This window comes from Diprion similis, chromosome 8, assembly GCF_021155765.1.
Source record: "Diprion similis isolate iyDipSimi1 chromosome 8, iyDipSimi1.1, whole genome shotgun sequence".
Lineage (NCBI taxonomy): Eukaryota > Metazoa > Arthropoda > Insecta > Hymenoptera > Diprionidae > Diprion > Diprion similis.
In genome coordinates, this window is record NC_060112.1 from 17833070 (window position 1) to 17852471 (window position 19402).

At 36.7% G+C, this 19402-nt stretch overlaps 2 protein-coding genes across 3 annotated transcripts; both read right to left on the reverse strand.

Annotated features, from left to right (window-relative positions):
• Nucleotides 1-202: 202 nt before the first annotated feature.
• Nucleotides 203-12022, reverse strand: LOC124409814 (protein son of sevenless). The gene is made up of 20 exons (XM_046887670.1): nt 11428-12022; nt 10192-10455; nt 9978-10061; nt 9767-9847; nt 7230-7406; nt 6763-6971; nt 6304-6487; nt 5332-5578; nt 5020-5250; nt 4403-4766; nt 4082-4274; nt 3718-3954; nt 3438-3593; nt 3106-3288; nt 2892-3009; nt 2511-2800; nt 2207-2435; nt 1720-2042; nt 1396-1651; nt 203-1179 (listed from the first exon to the last, which is right to left on the reverse strand). Exons 1-20 carry the CDS (start codon nt 11533-11535, stop codon nt 1088-1090), a joined length of 4026 nt encoding a protein of 1341 aa, XP_046743626.1. The 5' UTR covers nt 11536-12022; the 3' UTR covers nt 203-1087.
• LOC124409817 lies at nt 203-19322 on the reverse strand. 2 transcript variants are annotated; one of them, XM_046887678.1, is made up of 6 exons: nt 19187-19322; nt 17668-17790; nt 15183-15267; nt 14600-14604; nt 11950-11954; nt 203-357 (listed from the first exon to the last, which is right to left on the reverse strand). In XM_046887678.1, exons 1-6 carry the CDS (start codon nt 19297-19299, stop codon nt 308-310), a joined length of 381 nt encoding a protein of 126 aa, XP_046743634.1. In that variant the 5' UTR covers nt 19300-19322; the 3' UTR covers nt 203-307. The 2 variants fall into 2 exon arrangements, with proteins under 2 accessions (XP_046743634.1, XP_046743633.1); XM_046887677.1 differs by lacking the exons at nt 203-357; nt 11950-11954; nt 14600-14604 and adding an exon at nt 13845-14238 and having other exon boundaries at nt 15144-15267.
• Nucleotides 19323-19402: the final 80 nt, after the last annotated feature.

Genomic DNA, 19402 nt, shown 5'->3' on the forward strand with positions numbered 1-19402 from the left:
CACGATCTCAATGTTTCGGTTTTTTGTCTTACGTGCGTCTGACATTATTACAATAATAACTATCAATAGAATATATTTATAATAATATACATTTACATATTCATTCTTCAATTGATTCCATTTATATATGTATAATTAATTAGGTATATTGGCCTATCATTCGTTCAATTCTGTACTTTACTTATGCCTGAAATTCTTTTTCCAAATATTATCGCATGATGTTAAAATTTTTTTTTTTAGTTTTCTCTGTGTGTGTATTTTTCTTTAAGTCTAAACGTATAGTTTTACATAACATACATACCCACGTTTACAGTGTATCACAGTTGTATTGGGGGAAGGGGGAGGGGATGGGAAGAGTAGACAGGGTTGAGTGGGAATTGGAAAGGGGGCCAAAGCTCGATTATAGTCTAATCAGTAAAATTCTAGGAAACATATCATACCACACTCAGAGGTTACGTTAATGTTTTAACGTTGCACGTGCTTCTGAATTCAATTTTTTTTTTAGATCTTTTTCGACAAAAACATAATAATAATTTTTGACATGAAATGACATAATTTAAATGAATTCAAATAATAAAAAAGAAAACCTTTTCGAATACATGTACGCGAGATAAAAGGACTTTTTCCAACAGTTAACCGTAGAACAGTACACTGGATGTGCCCAGTTTTTAGAAGTTGGCCGGGTGGCAAACACCCAAGTATACCGTTAGTGATAGACTGCGAAAGTGCGACGTTCTATGGTTAAAGGCCGTTCTGTCTATTATAATTAACACTACACGCTTTTTTACAATCAGTACTACGAAACACACTGTTTCATCTTTGTAAACAGTTGAAAACCAAATTTAACAATTACTAATTGTTGTAAGGATTTGATTCCTGTAAGAGATGCTGTAAATAATGTCGCGCTGTAATACTTATGACAATAACGTGATGCGTGTGATCGTTCTTGCAATCTCTACTCAATAGCTACCTAGAAAACAAAAAACAAATAAAAATTTACAAAACGTATAACTGTCTTCCATAAGCTTACTTAAAAGAGTACAAATCAGCCTTGTGGAGTTCATTAATAGGGAATGGGAGAAGGAGCTTAACTAGGCCCAGGTGGGGCACTGAAATTAAACATTGTCGTCGGTGGCCTTCCAGGTAGCGGCTTTGGTGGTAACCTGGGAGTCACTGATCCTGAAAATTTAATGCTATTTGTTACTAGGCTATTTCAAAATTTTAGGATTACTAAAATAATCCGCATTTTTTATTTTTGCTTAAGAACTCTGGATGTTTTCTGGTGTTCTGACTAAGGTTTTCCAAAAAAGCGGTTCTTGCTGTTTCAAAAATTGATGTCACATCGCACACGAGAATAGAGACTAACATTCCAACAAAATTCTTTCGTATATATACCGTTGGGTTGAGCAGGGGGAAGTTTGGTGGGACTAGGTCCGTTGAAAGACATGTGGCGCCTAGGGTGAGAGGGAACTGGTCCCGTTGCTTCCAGAGTGGAATTCCGCCTTGCCAAAAGTCCTGAACTGCCGGGGTTAAGAGTAGCCGAGAGTCGAGGTGGTAGCATAATGGGGGGCACATCTCTTCGTGGGGGTAAAGGAGGCGGAGAAGTACCCTCTCGTGGTGGAAGTATTGGAGCATTTGGAGCTTGTCGAGCCTGAAAATAAAGGGGGAACACAAAACTCATTACTGTGATACCAATTTTCAGGCAAAAAAAAATCACACCTGCTGCGGTGACTCGCTGACAGAGCTGTCACGTCTCCGGTGAGATCTGGGGGGTAAAGGTGGTGGCGGTTGGCTCGGAGGTAAGTGGCTAGGAGACGATGGTGGAGGCATAGAAGCTCCGGGACTCCCGCCGGATGACAAACCTGTCAAGGCACCAACAACGCTAATTGTTCCCGAGTTGAAACCAAAGTGGGTTGTCTGCGATTGGTGATACGGCGGTGGAAAGTGGCCGGGCGATCCAAGCTGCGGACTGCTACCAGGTGAGCCAAGTGACAGACCTGACATACTGAGAGGTCCAGGGGATCCAGGTGGAGGGCCTGTTCCTGGATAAGGTAAAGAAAAAGCATTCATTGGAGAGCAAATTTGGGTATTGAGTATGTTAGTCCATGGGATTGTGGAATAGTTTTATTCCCGAACATTTGGCATGTTTCAATAACAAATATCTTGTATTTTCAATATGATGTATTATAAAATGAGGAAAGCCCACCTCCTAGTAGTACAGGAGCAAATACGCTATGATCTCCCGTGTGCGGAGGTGCCGTTTGAGAAGTGTGTGGAGGCGTTTCAGGCAACTCAGGAGGAGGTGGAGCTTCCGGCGCTGGATCGTGCAATCTGACTGTAGACGCCACTGCTTGCAAGGGTGCTGGTAATCTGCCACTTAGACTCCTCGCTTTGATACCAGGGGACTTCAAATTTAGATCTGGCCATTTACGAGGCTGAAAAAATGAACATACTTGGTGTAATAAGGAAACTTATTCCGCCGTTTTGCCAAGTTCTATTGTGACACTTACGACTCTGGGTGGTTGTCGGCAACCTCGGGGCTCTACTTCCAAACTCTTTTTATACAAATAGTTGCCTATATCGGCGTCCCTCATGTTCGGCTCAAAAGGGGAAAGGTTTTCAATAAAATGTCTTATCCTAGGTTCTACGCTGAGACAGTAGGGCTGATTTTGGTACTGCTGAATCTCGCCGGTGATTTCGGCGACTTTTCGTCGCTTACTAAAGTTTATGAGCTCCGGACTACCCGGAAGATAATCCGAATTTCCTTCCTCAGTGTGTAAAATATTTGTCAGGTACATGCCTGTGAACGATTTGCAAATGTATTCAATGTCAACAGGTATTCCAGATATTAAAAGTATGGAAGTAATGAAATATTGAGGTATCATAATTACCGAAAAAAGGTACGCAAGGTGGATTAATAGATCGTAATTTCTCTTGGTACTTTCGAAAGTGATCACTATTCAACTCTCGGGCCTCTTCCAATGCCTTTTCCAATCGCGCCGGTATTTGCTATGATAATGTAATTCGCAATTTATTTCTCCACTTATTTTGAGATGTTAGTTGAGAATCTTAGGTATTCAAACAAAAGATAATCACACGATTTACCTGAAAAGTGAACTTCAGCCGAAAAACAGACGCAGAACCCATAGCACTTACAATAGCTAAAACGCCATTGAAATTGTTCAGATCTTGTAGCACCATCATAATTTCAATTGCCCGAGACACAATGGCGACACGCTCTTCCAAATTCTCAGCTTCCACTATAGTTTTTTCAAGCCATCGTGTAAACTAAGGAGTAGAGAGATTATTTAGAAATTTCTTCTTTTTTGAGAGAGACAGTTTTACAAATATTTAGTATTCTACCTAATACACAATTCGATTTTCTATATTTATTATCGCTAATAAAAAAATTATATAACAATCACTATAAGGCTTACATTGGTTGTGTGCTTAATCATCTTAAGTAGATTTGGTGATGTCTGTTCTTTATCTTTCTTGGTCCAGACTGAGCCGACTAATTCTGAAGGCTTTACTGTTCTGTACAGTTCGAATTCTAATAACGTTAATTGCCTCGCTAATTCGATAGGGTGTAACTAGAAAAAACAGTAATACGTCGTTCAAGTGTTTATAAAGCAGTATGGTGTGATATATACCAAACTTATGATCATGAACGAAGATTCAGGAAAATTCTATTTACGATTATGGAATTTCACTCACTGTGAGTATTCCCCACGATTCTTCAGGAACTTTAAGGTGCCACTCAATTGCAGGCGGAGATCGTTCAAAACTGAAAGTAATTGGCCTTTGTTCGGATGGCTCGCATTTCCTCTGAACAATTTTCATAACTGAATCCACCCATTTTCTCATCGACTTTCCGCCTACTGTGTCTAAAAAAGCCTGTAACTTCTCCAAGAGTTCTCTGTCACGTTCAAAGTCATAAAAATGATGGTCTACCTGTGACAATAGATACAAATGAAGATTAAAGTCGCCTTAAAAATTTATCGCATTATATTATTAGTTTTAAGATCGGTTTAAGAATATCAAAATGGCTATTATTACACTTGATACTTTGTACACATACCCAATGCCTCAAAACATTGAGAACCCTGAATTGAACAGGTTGACAGTACTCCTTTTTGTACCTTTTCCAGTCTTCTCTAGCCCCAGCTTTACACCCTGGTGCTTTGTCCTCATCTCCATACACTACCGATAGCTCTGGTATGTCAAACCTCTTGATGAGCAAAGACAAAAGCTTTTGGGGCGAGCAAAAACTCCTATTGAAATATCAGAACACAATCTTCGTCATTACAAGAGAAAATTATTGAGCCAATTCATTAGACTGTTGAACTAAACGTAATCACTATGTGACATTGTAATTCCTATTCACATATTGAAAACTTACCTATACGTAGTAAGGAATGTCCGTACAAAAGCTGGATCTGCGTATATGTGGTAAGTTAACCTTTCAACCAGTTTGATCAGTGTAGCACCTTTAATCAGAGGCACGCCTCCATTTTCTCTGGCCTCTAGTACTATATTTTCAGGAGAATCTTGTTCGGAAAATTTGTACAAATGAGGCGGAGGAAGTCTTAAAGGATGTTTCGTTTCTTCATCCAACAGTATGCTGTCTAACGTTCTCTCTAGCATGCTTTTTGTATTAAGCATCACAAGATCGGCCATCCAGCTATTTTTGTCTTCGGGAGATTTTGCAACGAGGGTAACGTTTGGGTGGTCTCTTGGAGCAATTTCAAACGTGTTTTTCAATTCTGTGAAGATTTTTGTTAATGAGTAATTGAACCAGTGAGGAATTTGAGGTGTTGGCACAAATAAAAGTTTGATAAACATATTTGTAAAGCACCAAAAAATTAGGTAATATCAAGGCTAAAACTATTCTATATTTAACAAATAGAGAATTTCAGTAATTTTAACGCACCGTATTTATTGGATAATTAATTTTGTATATTCTAATAATTTTTTATTACTGCATTTACGTTTCTTCATTAAAGTAAAGTAACTGACCATCAGTGTCTTCTCTGTCAATGATCTCCACTTTTCTAATGAAAAAACGTTCTTTCAGACGGAGTTCGACTTGGTGCGTAGGATGTCCTCCTCCTACCGCAACTGGTCCAACACTAACGCTCACTCTCTTTCCTCCAGTTGGTTTGCAGAGTACCAAGAGCCCATCAAATAACAAAGCTCGCCTTTCGGTTAATCTTCGCCCTCCGCTTCCAACTTTGCCTAGCATATCCTCTGTCATCGGACACAATCACGTCAAATTTACAGTTTAGAATTTCGCCCTGATATTTGCAACGAATGTTGTGATCTAATCACCTCTTATGAACTCGTTGCAGCATTGCCCGATATCCCTTTGGTCCCAACCATCGACAGTCTTTTGCAATTCGCTCGTCTTCTCAAGTGCAGCTTGCCTTCTCGCCCTACTTTGCATCCGTAGGCCTGTGTCTTTTTTTGGAAGATTTACGACGGATTTCATCAGTTCCATTTGCAGAGGTCGCAAGAGACCTTGCACTTGTTCTAAAGTCTCACGGTCGTCTGAATTTGGAGTCAAGTTATGTAATACCTGAAATTGATCAATAACGAGTATGACAATAATCTAGTACTTTTGTAGCAGTGTGATAATAAAAGTGGTAACACATTCATTAACTGTCGGGACAATGAGGTGTGAGCATAAAATAGCGATCAATGACGACTAAAGCTGTTTGTAACCAGTGTTCTAATTCCTAGCTTAGGAACGTAGGGTAGTAATTAACGAAAGAATAAAAATCAGCTCTGTAGCGATATCAAGCGATATCATGTAAAGTATGAATTATTATTTGCTGGACTAGTGAAAAATAGTAACCATAATTTCGGCGTCGGTAGAATCTGCACTTGAGCAAATCATAGGCATAATAAAGAGTCATCACCACTAGACCTATAAGAAGACTCCAATAAATGAATTTTGCTATAGCTGAAGCGCACATCAGAGCTATTATTCCCATAAAACAACACAAAAGTCTTTGCATTCTGGTCGTTTTTTATCAAGGTTATCATTTTTAGAACTGGCGAATTTTGACAGCAGAAATAATTGAGCAGTATTTCAGTGCAAGCTTTGTTTCATACTGAAAATTTTGACAATCATGAAAGCACATTTCTTTTAATGCTTGGAATTGAATCAAACCTTATGATATTGATATGTGATGATTTCTAAGTCGTTTTATATGAGTAATAAAGTCAAACGTTACCGAAGGTATGTTTAATTTGCAAAACAATTTGTCATAAACAAAATATCGAGCCTATGTCACTCACCTTAATGTAGTCGAAGTACAAAAAGCAATGCCACACAGGTTGAAGCAATAGTTTTGGTAAATAATATTTTACAGCTTCCTTAAATCCATGACCTGCTGTCCGCAATGCTTCATTTGACTCTGGTCTAGCTAATAACCTCGTCAGCACTTCCCTACTGGTTGGACTGTTCATGTCCCTCGCATATCTGTATTAAGATTCATTCAAAGTTGATCATCTGTGGTGTTATTTTGAAAATCTGTGTTCGAGTTTGAAACATTCGAATTATATTTTATTCAATTCAGAAATCTTTTTTAGAAGAATTATATGGATCATACTTATGTAAATTTATCACCAACCTTCAATCGTTTCTTTTTTTATAAGAAGCCGTTTATTTGACACGTGAATAATAGAAGAATTTATCGATCACGTACAGTTTTTCTAAATCGTTCTAATAAACAATAAATATTGTAACTCACGTACTTTATGTACACATCAAACTCTGCAGCCTCAGCTAACTCTTCAAAACAGGATCCAACCGTAGGAGTCTGTTTCTCTTCCGTAATTTCCATAATATCCTCCAAGCTTCCCAGCAGTGTGACTGTTACTTCATAAATATCCATTATATTACTAAATAGTGCATCGAGTTCATGGGGACCTTGAGCCATTTTTTCTATTTCTTCACGAAACACCTGCGATAAACAATTGCTTACTAGCACTCTGATTGTCAGTAATTAATGCTAGCACGTGCATTTCATTAATTTCTTGGACTCAACAATTGTCATAGTTATAAAAGATTCGAAATACTTAACAAAGCTCAAATAAAAAATACAGAACTGAAACGTATGCATTACAAATGTTTAAGGGAAATAAACGAATAAATTCTTTGCACAATCTAAATAACTAAGATCTTTTCAAATATTTTTATATTACATCAATAATGTACATACTTTGATTATCATGTGGAGATCACGTAAATAGTGTCGTTCGTCATGTATAAGATCACGAACAAAATCTTCGTAAGACGTTCGTGGGGATGGTCCTGGATCATCAACTGATACAACCGCACCCAAGCCACTTTGGGGCCCTTCGGTACAGTCATCTTGATAGAACATATCCAACAGGACCTGTTGAAGGATGGAAATTTATGAGAAACGATTGGAAAGTGCTTCGGATGATATTCCATTAAGAATATGTAAATATCCAAAGTAGGTATGAAGGAAATTTGCAGAAAAATAGGCATATACTCAACGAGAATATAACAGACAGGACGTTGAGATTGTTGGAAATTTCATAAGAAGTATATGGAATCAATTTTGTCGCAGACAGAACCAACAGCTTATGAAAAGCAGACAAAGACAGGATCACCTTGTCCGAAGAATGAAATAAGGACATAGTTGGAATAAAGTATAAATTTATCACTGAGTTTCGAACATTATCCACATCTGAATTAGTGAGCCGACTGCTGTAGCTGAGCTGCTAAAGCACAGGCCGTGCGGCAAACTAAGGTTCATAGTGGTAGACGTAACAGTAATTAAATTTGAATTGAATGGTTAAATGCAGACAGCCAAGAGTTGAATAGGCAATACGTAGGCTGAGGTGTTCAATAACGGAAAACTGGCTGCTTAAAGAAGTGGCAAAGACGCTACCAAGAGTGTGTCTAGAATAAAAATTACAAGAACGTTTATTTTCGATCGATGGTTTTGGAATGAATCTATGCAAGATTGAATAAAGGGTCACAAATATATCGACAAGTAACGATTTGAATTTGAATTGATTTTTCAATCTATGAGACAATATGAAAGATGAACAAAATGATAGGCACAAAATATTAATCGGGTAATTTATAAGAATATATAACAACCAATATTACAAAAAAAAAAAAAAAAATTGAGCACCTCAAATCTACTACAGATACAATATAATAGTAAACCAGAAATATCAATGTTGAGCATTAGCATAAACCTTGATCGTAGTCCATTCCAAGTGTGCCAATTTTCATGCTTGGTATTCCAGAAATGGTTACTCGCGCATGCTAGTTTAATGATGAACTCGAGTCAAACAATTTCAAATAGAATTCATGGTAGATTTTTGTAATTAGTATACAAGTATCAAACAACAACAACGTGAGCTAATTAATGTCATTCGTAGCATGTGATAATTCACTAATGAATAGATACAATAAGCACGTTTGAGTTGCAGGCTGGGTTGAAGAGAAAAAATTTACGTTAATTACCTATTTTGACACAAATACAGTACTGTGTTAATTACTTTAAAAAACAGTAAACCTGCCAATTTCTTTCAGTAATTTACAGCATCATAAACAGTTAGTTATTTAGCTCCGTTGTTGACACAATTTCACAAACGATTAGAGGATCATGAAAATGTAACAATTACTGAATGTGTTCTAATAACTTTCTACGGGGGCGTCGCAGGTACGTACCACCTAGAACAGCGTGAGTAGAGGGCGAACATTGTTGGTGTTGTTTTTAGTTGGTGGAAAGCATGTAACCAAGCAGAGAACATTTGCAGCCACAATTACCACTTAGCCTGTGTCTAATCTAGCATAGCCAGTCAGTGGTTTTTGGGTTACAACAACGTTTATTGCTAGCTTCTAAGATTTGTTTGCCATTTATAGCCCCCATTGACGAGTCAAAATATGTTCTGTATTATGGATACTAAATCGTAATATGAATTTGATAATGAGGGAAAAAAAAACCAAGAGAACGAAACACGACAAGTAATCACATCTCCAGAGAAATACTTTTAACAAATATTACATGTGATTCGTGATACTTAATTTCTGTAAAATCGGTATTTTTCCAAAGTCCATATAGATATACAGATAGCCAGTTGGATTTTTGATGTACCAAACACTTCTAAATAACCGTACAAATACTTGATAGCAACAAGCTAATGCAAATGAATTACATTTATTTCAGAACCCTTCTATCTTGTAACACTATTTGTTCTCCTATCAACTTATTGCCTAGATATAGCTTATAACTATAAGCTATGTTACATTTTATGAAAAAATGATAAGTGGGCTCAAATGCCACAAAATTTTCTAATGACATTGAGGTGACGAAGTAACGTTAAGTTAAAAGATTTGTACAAATTGTTTATATTTTTTACATTGCAATAATTTTGTTGTAGCTGTTTCATATAGAACGGTAAACGTAATCTTGAATAAATTAGTATTTATTAATTAAAGTGAACGAATTTCAATGGAAATGTTTGGAATTTTCAGAAAATCTTTCCGATTAGTGACACAGAATATAGCCTGTTCAATTTTATTCCACCAGTCTACTTACTTGAACGAAGTACATAAAAATTATCCCTCATATATTTAGGACGGAATTTCCGAATCAATTTTACAGTGACAGCAATATTTGATATACAACAGGAATGTAACGAATCTTGAGCCAAAGACATAGACATAATAAATACAGTGTAAACGGCAAAATTTCAGTAAGTCATATGTTACCTTGTCAGCGTACATCGCCACCCTGATGTCTTGACAGGAAATTTCAACATGGCGTATATTCTTAACGTAGTTTCCAGCCAACTGAACAAAAACATTTTTGTTCATTAATTGAAACAATTTAAACCTAAATACTAAAATATATGCGAGGTGATTACAGGAATAAGGTTATTCCTTCACTTCGCTGGACAATGTAGTGTTTAAAATTACAAACCTTGAGAATATCAGCAGAGATGTACTCCAATACGGCTACAACGAACAGGCTGACCTGAGAGTCAATTTTGTGCTGCAATACTTCCTGCGATTGGAAAATTGGAAATAAGAATTCAGGGTACATATCTAAAGTAATCCTACCGCCTGAGGACTATTTTACGTTTAAAAATATTCCAGATTCAAGTCAAAACCTAAATCTAGTCTGTATTACAAACCTTTTGTAGCAGCTGATGTATTTTATCCACAGGTAATACAAGAGGCGATTTTTTCTTTCCCTTTTCTAATGCTTCCTTCGCGTCGCTTAAAGCCCACCTATCAATTGGTGTTGGAAAAGTGCGCCTAACACGTTCTTCAACATCTTGAGGAGTATGTGGTGGAGGCCGGCCACACAACATACCTAGCATTCGGAGGATCAAGCTTTCCACATAGTCGAGAGCGTCTTGCCTCGCTTCTAAACTGGGGTGAACTTGTTCCAATACCTGCAATAAGAGAGATCGATAAACAAGGTCATACGTAGCAAGTAAACACAAATGATTGGTTATCACATTGGTCTTAGGAATTCTGAGGAATTTACAGGTTAATCAGGTTTTGCTAAAGAAAGCTGTACGTTTCTGTGACAACAAAGGGACAGATTATGTCGTTTACCGAGGTTGAAGTTAATACGATTAATGTAAGGAAACATTGTTGCGAAAACCGTAATTTTGCAATTTCGTTCATGATTCAGAAGGAGTTGAGTTATGAAACTGTGTGTCTGTGTTGCTTCGTAATGGTTTTCCTCAAGTTCAGGCAATTCTGTCGTTGTGAGATTGATTTTTATTTAGAAAAAAAATGCATCGTTCCATTAACATTACGAATTTCAACTTCATTTCTACGAAGGTTTGTATCACTTTTATAAATTACACAACACATAACTTTTCAATAACTCTAAAATCATCATCATTGTCAATATAACAACAACTAATGAATAAATAATGTATATGTATCACAGTGAAGAACTGTGCCTTCATTTTTTACTAAACCTTACCGATGCATATATTATTTCAATTCTTTGTAGATTATCGTGCTGATTTTACAGTAGAAATCAAATCCACATAAATCATGTTCTATAAGTTGAAGAATTGACAATAAAATCGAAATGACAATATTTCGATTTACTGTTCTACAAGTGACTAAAGTTGCGTGACAACTGATTATTCAAAAGGTGATACAAAGTTGATAGTATATACCAGCTGATTGAAAAGAGTAAATGCGGGGTGTCACCTGACTTTGACAAGGCTGTACGTGTGCGTCCGAACGAACTGGTGTGTAGTAACAGCTCCAGAAGAGCTTCAGAGGTAATAATAATTGCGGAAAAAGAGCCGCGAACGAGGTTCAAAAATCACGGAAAAATTACGCGTGGTGATTGTTTGGGGAAAATAAGGTTCGTGAATGAGGATCCGAAGGAAACAAACCTTGCGTAGGGAGTTGACAAACACCCCCTTCCACTTGGCGGCGTTCTCTTCTTTCTCAAAGTCGTAGCCCGACGACTCGCCCACCACAGACGCCGGCGTTGAAAACATCGCACTTGGTTAACTGGCGGATTTGATTCAAGTTGAAAAAATTTCACATTCGATATACATTATTTTCTCTCACAAATAGACTGAGTCTCTCTCTAGTTCACGAGACACGGTTGTAGAAAAATCACAAAAACTTGACAGAGACGTTCGTCTATCCGTCCGTCGTTCGGGGCGCAGACATCTCTCTTCTCTTTCTCACTCTTTCTCTCTCTCTCTCTTTCTCGCTTTCTCTCTCTTTCTCTCCCTCTCGTTCTCGCTGCAAAGATGCGACAGCTAAACCTTTTCACCCATTTTTCGTCCACTTCTCCGGTTTTTCGCACTGTTTAACCTCGCTATCACTTTTCGCCGATTCCCTAGCTCGTTGTATTCCCTGTCTTTGCACATTTTTCACCTCCTTTCAACTATTTCTTATCAAAACGTCGCTCAGAGAGACCCACCACTATCGAGAACTGCCATTGCGCGAGCTCGCTCTCCGCGTTGCGATCGATATTGCGATACTCATCGACTCGTCTCACTAACGCGATATATATCGAACAACCTCCAGACCCCGCGAAAGCTATCCTTACTTAATCTTACTGGAATTTTTCTCGACGACTGTATTAACCTCGCGAATAATACCTATTCGTATCGATACTTTTAACACGCGGGGAACTCATCGTTGAACATTACTATACATACATACGTATGTCAGCATCATTTAAATGTCGATTTTGCACAAGGCGTTCCTATTTGATTGTTTCTTCAACCGAAATATGCCACATGTATTATTTTGTAATTTTTTTGTTTTTTAAAGATTGAATATAAGTTACTCCAAAAATATTATGAAATATTGCGTTAAATAAATTTGGAGAACAATTTTATTGTAATTTGTATATGCACCTCTGATACGAGATGATACGTGGACTGATGACATAAGCATCAATTTCTATACCTTTCCACCTTTCGTATGGATCGCGTCTAGTGCGTGGTAAAACCATAGATGAAAAGAATTGAGCAGCTTACCATGCACGTCGATATGTATGTCCGGTGGCCTATCACAAGGCATGTGAACATAGTGACGCACATCACTGACATTGATTGTTATTTACTCTACAGTTATGTAAAAGATATTTTCATCAATTGTATTATGCATTACTGAGAATCAGTTCATCCATTAAATGAATTTCAAGGTTACTACTGTACCACTTAGCATGGATCATATAACACAGTAAATACTAATTACTTTTTGACGACTTTTCACGATAATGGTTTGGGATCAATTTAAAAAAAAAAAAAACGAAACATAGCATCATAATTTTTATACACGATGTATTCAGTCCAAAGACTATTAGGTGATAGATCTTATAGTTCATGAATTTTTTCGCACAAAATTCAATTAACAGTTATGAATAGAAAAAGCGACTAAACTATATTAATTTTCGGTATCGAAAGCGATGGTTTCATTAAAATTAAATGTTTTTAATTTCAGTTTTAATTTTCACAAACTGTAGCAACATGTTTGGGAGGTACAGACGAAGATCTTGATAAATGTATTATATGGATTAATTTTATTGCGTATGCACTCACGTACAGTAGCAGGTTGTCTATGGGAATGAAATTAATTTATTTTCACATTCCGGCGAATGCGGTAGACAACAACAACGTGCATAATTCGAATAAATAAAATGACAAAGCGGCCGTTAAAAATAACATCTTAAATATATCACATGTGATTGAGATGCAAATGGTGAAACGATAATAAAAAAATCTCTCTCTACGTAACGTTAAATACATAATTTGATCTTTGCTGTCAGTTTAAAAATGATAAAATCTCGTGGTTTCTCCGAATCGTTCTATTCAAATATGTAGCACATATGAACTTCGTAAATTCTTAAAATACTACAGCTTACAAACCACTCTTCCAGTAATCACTAACTTAAATACCGTTTTGAAGGTATGACATTTCAAAGAAAAGACTGTTGCAATTTACTGAAGTACTAAATATCGTAGAACTAATTCAACAAATTAATTTTGAATAATTTCATCGTTGTTTTTTAATGATTAAGCTGCAAAATTTTATCTTATATTCAACATACGTATATACGATTTAATTCGGCAATGCGACGTGTCATTCATTTGAGAATGAATTTTTCAATTAAATAAGCGTAATAGAAAACGGTAGAAAATTAAAAGTAAAAATATATTATATTTATAATATATATGTAACGCCAATAAATTAGGTTAATTAAATAAATAAAAAAATTTAGCTTATGTAATAAATATAAATTAAATAAATTACTAAAATTTATGACATGTACAAAATACTTTTGGAAAATACCATCAGTTACACACACCGTACACTACATGTATTCGCTAGTGCAGACTATATTACGCTCGGAATATTTTGATATAAATTCTTCTTTTTTTTTTAATGTCTAGAGAATGGAATATCAAATTTTCGTAGCGCAGTTCTCGTTACGATTAACGCACAAGACAAACAGTCGAATTGTTAGAATCAACTTAAAAAAAAAATAAAGAAAAAAAAAAAGAATTTAGACTAAAGCGTTAAATTAAACTAAAAATCAGACGGCAGAGTTTTTCCGCTAATACTGTAGAGGGACGAGGGTTGAGAACCTTTCGGTTGACTTCTTAAGACATTTCCGTAAGTTTTTCAAATTATACTAATTGTTCCTCCGTCTCCGCCCCTTGTCGATGTTGATGGTTGTTCTGTAACAAAAAAAGGCGAAACATGAGTTGAAATGCATATAACAAAATAAGTAAATACTAACACGATTTACATGCTACAAATGACGTAAATCACGAGTGCAGTTTATCAGAATTTTTAATTATTGCTAAAACTCTAATAAATTAATAGGTCAGTCGACGGGATGATAAGTCTCGCTGATGGAATTCCCTAACGATTGAATTCACCGACATTCGCTACCAGCGTGTGCGATAAAGTAAACGAAATAGTTGGAGCAATCTTTACATTATAAGGCATCATCGCAATTAATTTCAACTGTGAATGAGATCATTCAAATTCAGTCAGTAAAACGCGTCTAATTGCCTATGAAGTGGTACAAGTTGCTGTAGCTAACCAGGAATTGCGAAACTGCAAGTAATTATATGAGTCAGCTGATACTTCAACTCATGAAACTCTGACTTCAGAAATTGCAATATTTATTTGCATTTTCAGGCCAGATGCAGTCGATGAAAATGACATTCAGTAAGTACTATGAGGCATCTTATAATTATTAGTTCGTTGAAGCGGACGCTCGTACCTCGTTACTTAAATGAAATATTTTTTATCAGTTTTTACCCGATGAAATTCTGTTGAGATATGAAGTCAAGGTCCATGTTTACATAGTTTTTTCATTAAATAGAGTGCAATAGTGAAGGAGGTAAACGATGGAAATTTACCAAAAATTTTCATCATTCTTTCCACGACGAAGAAAACAAATTCTGTATTTTACTAATTAATGAAAGATTCGGCTACTTTTTGCAATAAGATATGCAACATCGGTTTTAACGAATAAAAAAAATTCTCCTGCAAGTAGAGTACTTTGTATGAGCTTCGATAATAAGTATTATTGTGTACTGGATATAAATCAATGAGCGAAAACTGAACTTACGAAATACGATTGAAAAGATTCGTCACTTTCTTGACCAACGGAAAGAGAGTCTTGTTCTGCAGCTTCTTGCAGAAGTCGTTGAAGTCTTTGAAGCCCACTTTCCATAGATCGTCGCCTGCGGCCACTAAAACAGAGAAGAGACAAAGATAATTTAACTCACAGGTCAGGATAAGGTGCAAAAGAAAGCGAAAACAACCATCCAAAAATAAACCATCCAGTAGAAAGTCGGATGAAAAAAACATTTACTGAACCAAACCGGGATTGTGGTAAACAATTCGAACAGGGTTCGCGCCATTCTCATTGCGTGATAAATTCTACAATGCGGAAGTGAACGCGAATTCCCCTATTCATCTAACTGCGAATGAGGAGAATAAGATGCGTTTGCGTTGGCAGCGAAGCACATGCAAGTGGAGGAATATATATAATAAATCGTTAGTTGTGCACAAGGGTGTCGTTTCATCTTCAGAAAGGGAGACATAAATACAAAAGACTCAAGAACGATAACCGAGTTAAATGCTCCATTACTGGGACAGTGACGAATTGAGGGGGGTGGATATAAAGTAGATATTATTGCGCCAAGCTTTTCCCCGTTGCAGATTTAATTACCGTAGGAACTTCGTTGGCATTTTTTATATTTCTTGCTACATTAAAAGAGAGCCAGGCAAGACGGGTAAAGGAATGTAATTAAGCGGGTACATGTTTCATCTGAAAAGCATTCGACTTGTTCTCCGAAAGGAGTACAGCATAAAAAAAAAAAAGAAAAGAAAAAAAAATCACGTGTCAACTTAATTTCACAAATACGCGGTAGGCGTGTGTAACTGTTTCGGGGAACGTTTCGAAGGATGAAAGTATTGCATTTTTTAAATTTTGCAATGGTTCGATCTCCTCGAAGAATTAATTATCATTCGATTGAAACGGTATATTTAATTTTGAACGACGATTAAAGAATATCTTTTAATCCACTGACTCAGATTGGTAAATAGTTCGAAAGATGATTTAAAAAGGATTGAAATTGCCAGCTGAATAAGTTAATTCGTGTAGTGATCACTCGTTCTGTAATGTTGGCACGTCTCATCGTCAGCTTATCTTTCGCGTAAACGACAAACGTTTCAGCAAGTATTCAGGCGTGATAAAATTTGATAAAATTTCGAATTGACCAGTGACTCACTGGAAGGCGAAAAGGTATATCGTGAAGTATGAAATATGATGACACATTTTCACCGATCAATACAGTAATTACATTTCTTTACATTATCGCCTCTGCACTTGTTAATTGAATACCGACGCTCGTCGATTCGCAGAAAATCGCTCACAGCCGTGCCGTGTATGTAAATGTACATACCTATAGCGTTACTCAGCACCTGTTCTTTTTATTTATTTTATTTTTTCTTTCACAAATTTATCAACCGGTGGTTTCACCCGCCGAATGGAGAGTGCCGTTTTCTAAAATTGAAGAAAGCGTGCAAGGAATTTACGTGAATTTACGTGACCTGGAGGCGGAATTGGACCCCCGAACGATTAAATTACGAAAAACATTGAATAAAAAAAAAAAAAAAAAAAAAACGAATTGTAAAACAAAATTGTACCAAGTAAGAGAATAATTATCGATTACTTGTGAAAATTATTGAGAGATAATGAAAAATTTTTTTCTTCGTAAGCCAATAACCTCGTGTAACACCGTGACATTAGAATTCTTTGCCCCATATGCGCCACGACAATTCCAGCTTGAACAAGGGTAGCATCAATTTGAACGCACATCGGTTAGGCATGTGTATCAACATAGCGGATCAGACGTAGATATATATATGTATGCACATCGTACATAAGCTTGAATGGGTTCCGGGTGGACGTGTTTCAAATTGCAACAAAGTGTTTAACTCTTTCCAATTTTCTAATTGATAAAACGTGTACAATTGAAGTAGACACGTATTAACGAACATCATATTAGGTGCAAGTGGACGTGCAGCCTATACTAAAAAATCCATCGGACGATTGCCACTTTGCAGGCCGTGCACGACTTATCATACCTATACCTGGTAAGAATTGTATCCAGTTTTTACCGGTTTTCTACCGGACACTTATACATTGTTTCACCAGTGGCTTCTGCATGCCCACGTGATCGTTTTGCACGTATATTATATACGCATATGATAGGACATGTAACAATCATGACTCGCGCTCACGTCGACGGTGATTTTAGTCTGTACAATCGGTTAAGAAATCGTTCATAATTTACGGGCTGGCATAGTTCAGGAGTTCCCTTTGGTTAACAAATTGCGAGGTTAACTTAGTCATTAATTTCGTCTGGGAGGTCAAGTGCCTGAGATCCGGAAACACCTCACCGAATTATAAAGAGATTTCAGGTTACTTTGTTCCGACTGCGGGACATTCAAAGGCTACCCCCCCCCCTCACTCTCTCTCTCTTTCTCTGCCTCTCAATGAATATTAAGTTATAGGAAATATTGGAAAAGTTCATCCGGGGGAAGAAAAAGGCAGATTAATTTGGAATGTGTAATATACTTACATTTTATTGGGATCCACTTGGCCGAATGCAACTGGTACGGTAACAAGCTGTCCACGTAATTTCGACAGCGCTAATAACGTCTCAAGTTCTGCCAGACGTTGATCGGATACTCGTTTCTGCCTGCTGTAATCATTTATGAAAGAACAAGGGTTCGATTAAACATCATCATTTGAGTGACTTACGCAAGCGTGAGAATTAAATATCAGCTCATCGTTTCAAGCTTAAAATTTTCAAAGTATTTTCTACTTTTGAATCATGTTTTTTTAACGATTTAGCTAAATTGTCATCCGTGCCGGGATTTCCATAATCGTTATACCCGGTAAGAATTCAATAGTGACGTACTTCACGACGCCAATCAATCACTCAACCGCATGCAACGTCTAGGAGTAAGCTTAGCGTGACGAAATTTTCGTTTGAATGATTAGTGATTTCAAACTTGTTGCATCACTTTACGCGTATAGACGTTTATACGTACAGCTCCATATACACCAATGGACTTTTACGTCAGCAAAGATAAAAAGTTGTTAACGATAAGTGGAACAGAGATCTGACCGCGTGCGCACGCGTGTCTTGTACATAATTGCACGAGAGTGAACGTACTGCGTTTTAAATGTTTAACACACGCATAATGGAAGCGCATGGTAATACGGACGCATATAACGACGATGAATCTCTTATTCACTCTTCGTGCGTGTCGTTCAATTCCATATGAATACATACATAATATTGTAACTTTTTTTCAAATGACACAATAAAGAATATACAATATTATATATGTATGTATGGATGACTCGTATGGGAGAAAAACTCGATAAATATTTGATACGTTCACTCGTGCAACTTTGATAATTATCATTCCATGTATAATGAACGTGGTGACACAGCAAAGTGCAAGATTATTGTTCACCGAGTTGATATATTTTCTAATATACATATACGTATACACGCGGAAGTTGAGCTCTAAGCGAAATGAAGTTTGGTAAAATTAAGTAATTTTATGCAGCAACATGGGGAGAAACTTTCATCTTTATGATAATACCAAAACTACACAAGACATTGCTGTCCCTTATTATAATTTCGCGTATAAATATGTACATATATTCTTGAGGATTAAACAACCTCGCGTAAAGTATGGCGGTTGCGAAAAGTAATAACAAAATGGCGGCAAGCGCATCAGGCAAAACTTGTTGAATTTAAGTGGGCATCTTTGTGACGCGAGAGTTCAAGTTAGCTTTGTTCATTTATTTCCGTGTGTAAAAAAAAGAAAGATAAAGAGAAAACGATCACGATCAACGAATTTCTACGTGCTTAATAATTTGGAAAGATTAGTATTAAAGTTGCCATAAAATTCTCAATTCTCAATCCTAGACGTGCAATTATATCACGCAATATTCAACACTTCTGGATGTATAAAAAACTAAGTGGGTAGAAAAATTCACAATTTATGAGTCAAAGTCTCGCGCAGATAACCGATTTTACAATTATTACGAATAACTCGATGAAAGAATTTTGTTCCAACCTGAGGGATGATCCCGATGGTCGAGCATCGGTGTCTGTAGCCAGCAATACGAGAACCAGAAGAACGGCGCCGGCGGTTGTGAAAACGGTCATCCTCTTGACTGGCGAACTCATTTTTTCACGATACGGGAATGTAATTACACTTGTGAAGAACTCGGCGAAAGTACCAAAGAAAAAAACCAACAATAATAACAATCACTCGGGGGGGTGGTGGGCG

Excerpts from the sequence above, each read along its gene's own strand:
- LOC124409814 (XM_046887670.1), bottom strand. The coding sequence starts at position 11,535 with ATGTTTTCAACGCCGGCGTCTGTGGTGGGCGAGTCGTCGGGCTACGAC. Across the intron at positions 4,275-4,402 it reads ACATTCCTTACTACGTATAG|GAGTTTTTGCTCGCCCCAAA; the intron begins GTAAGTTTTCAA and ends ATATTTCAATAG. Across the intron at positions 2,436-2,510 it reads GCCGACAACCACCCAGAGTC|CCTCGTAAATGGCCAGATCT; the intron begins GTAAGTGTCACA and ends TCATTTTTTCAG.
- LOC124409817 (XM_046887677.1), bottom strand. The coding sequence starts at position 19,299 with ATGAGTTCGCCAGTCAAGAGGATGACCGTTTTCACAACCGCCGGCGCC. Across the intron at positions 15,268-17,667 it reads CAAGTGGATCCCAATAAAAT|TGGCCGCAGGCGACGATCTA; the intron begins GTAAGTATATTA and ends TCTCTGTTTTAG. Across the intron at positions 14,239-15,143 it reads AATCTTTTCAATCGTATTTC|AACAACCATCAACATCGACA; the intron begins GTAAGTTCAGTT and ends TTTTTGTTACAG.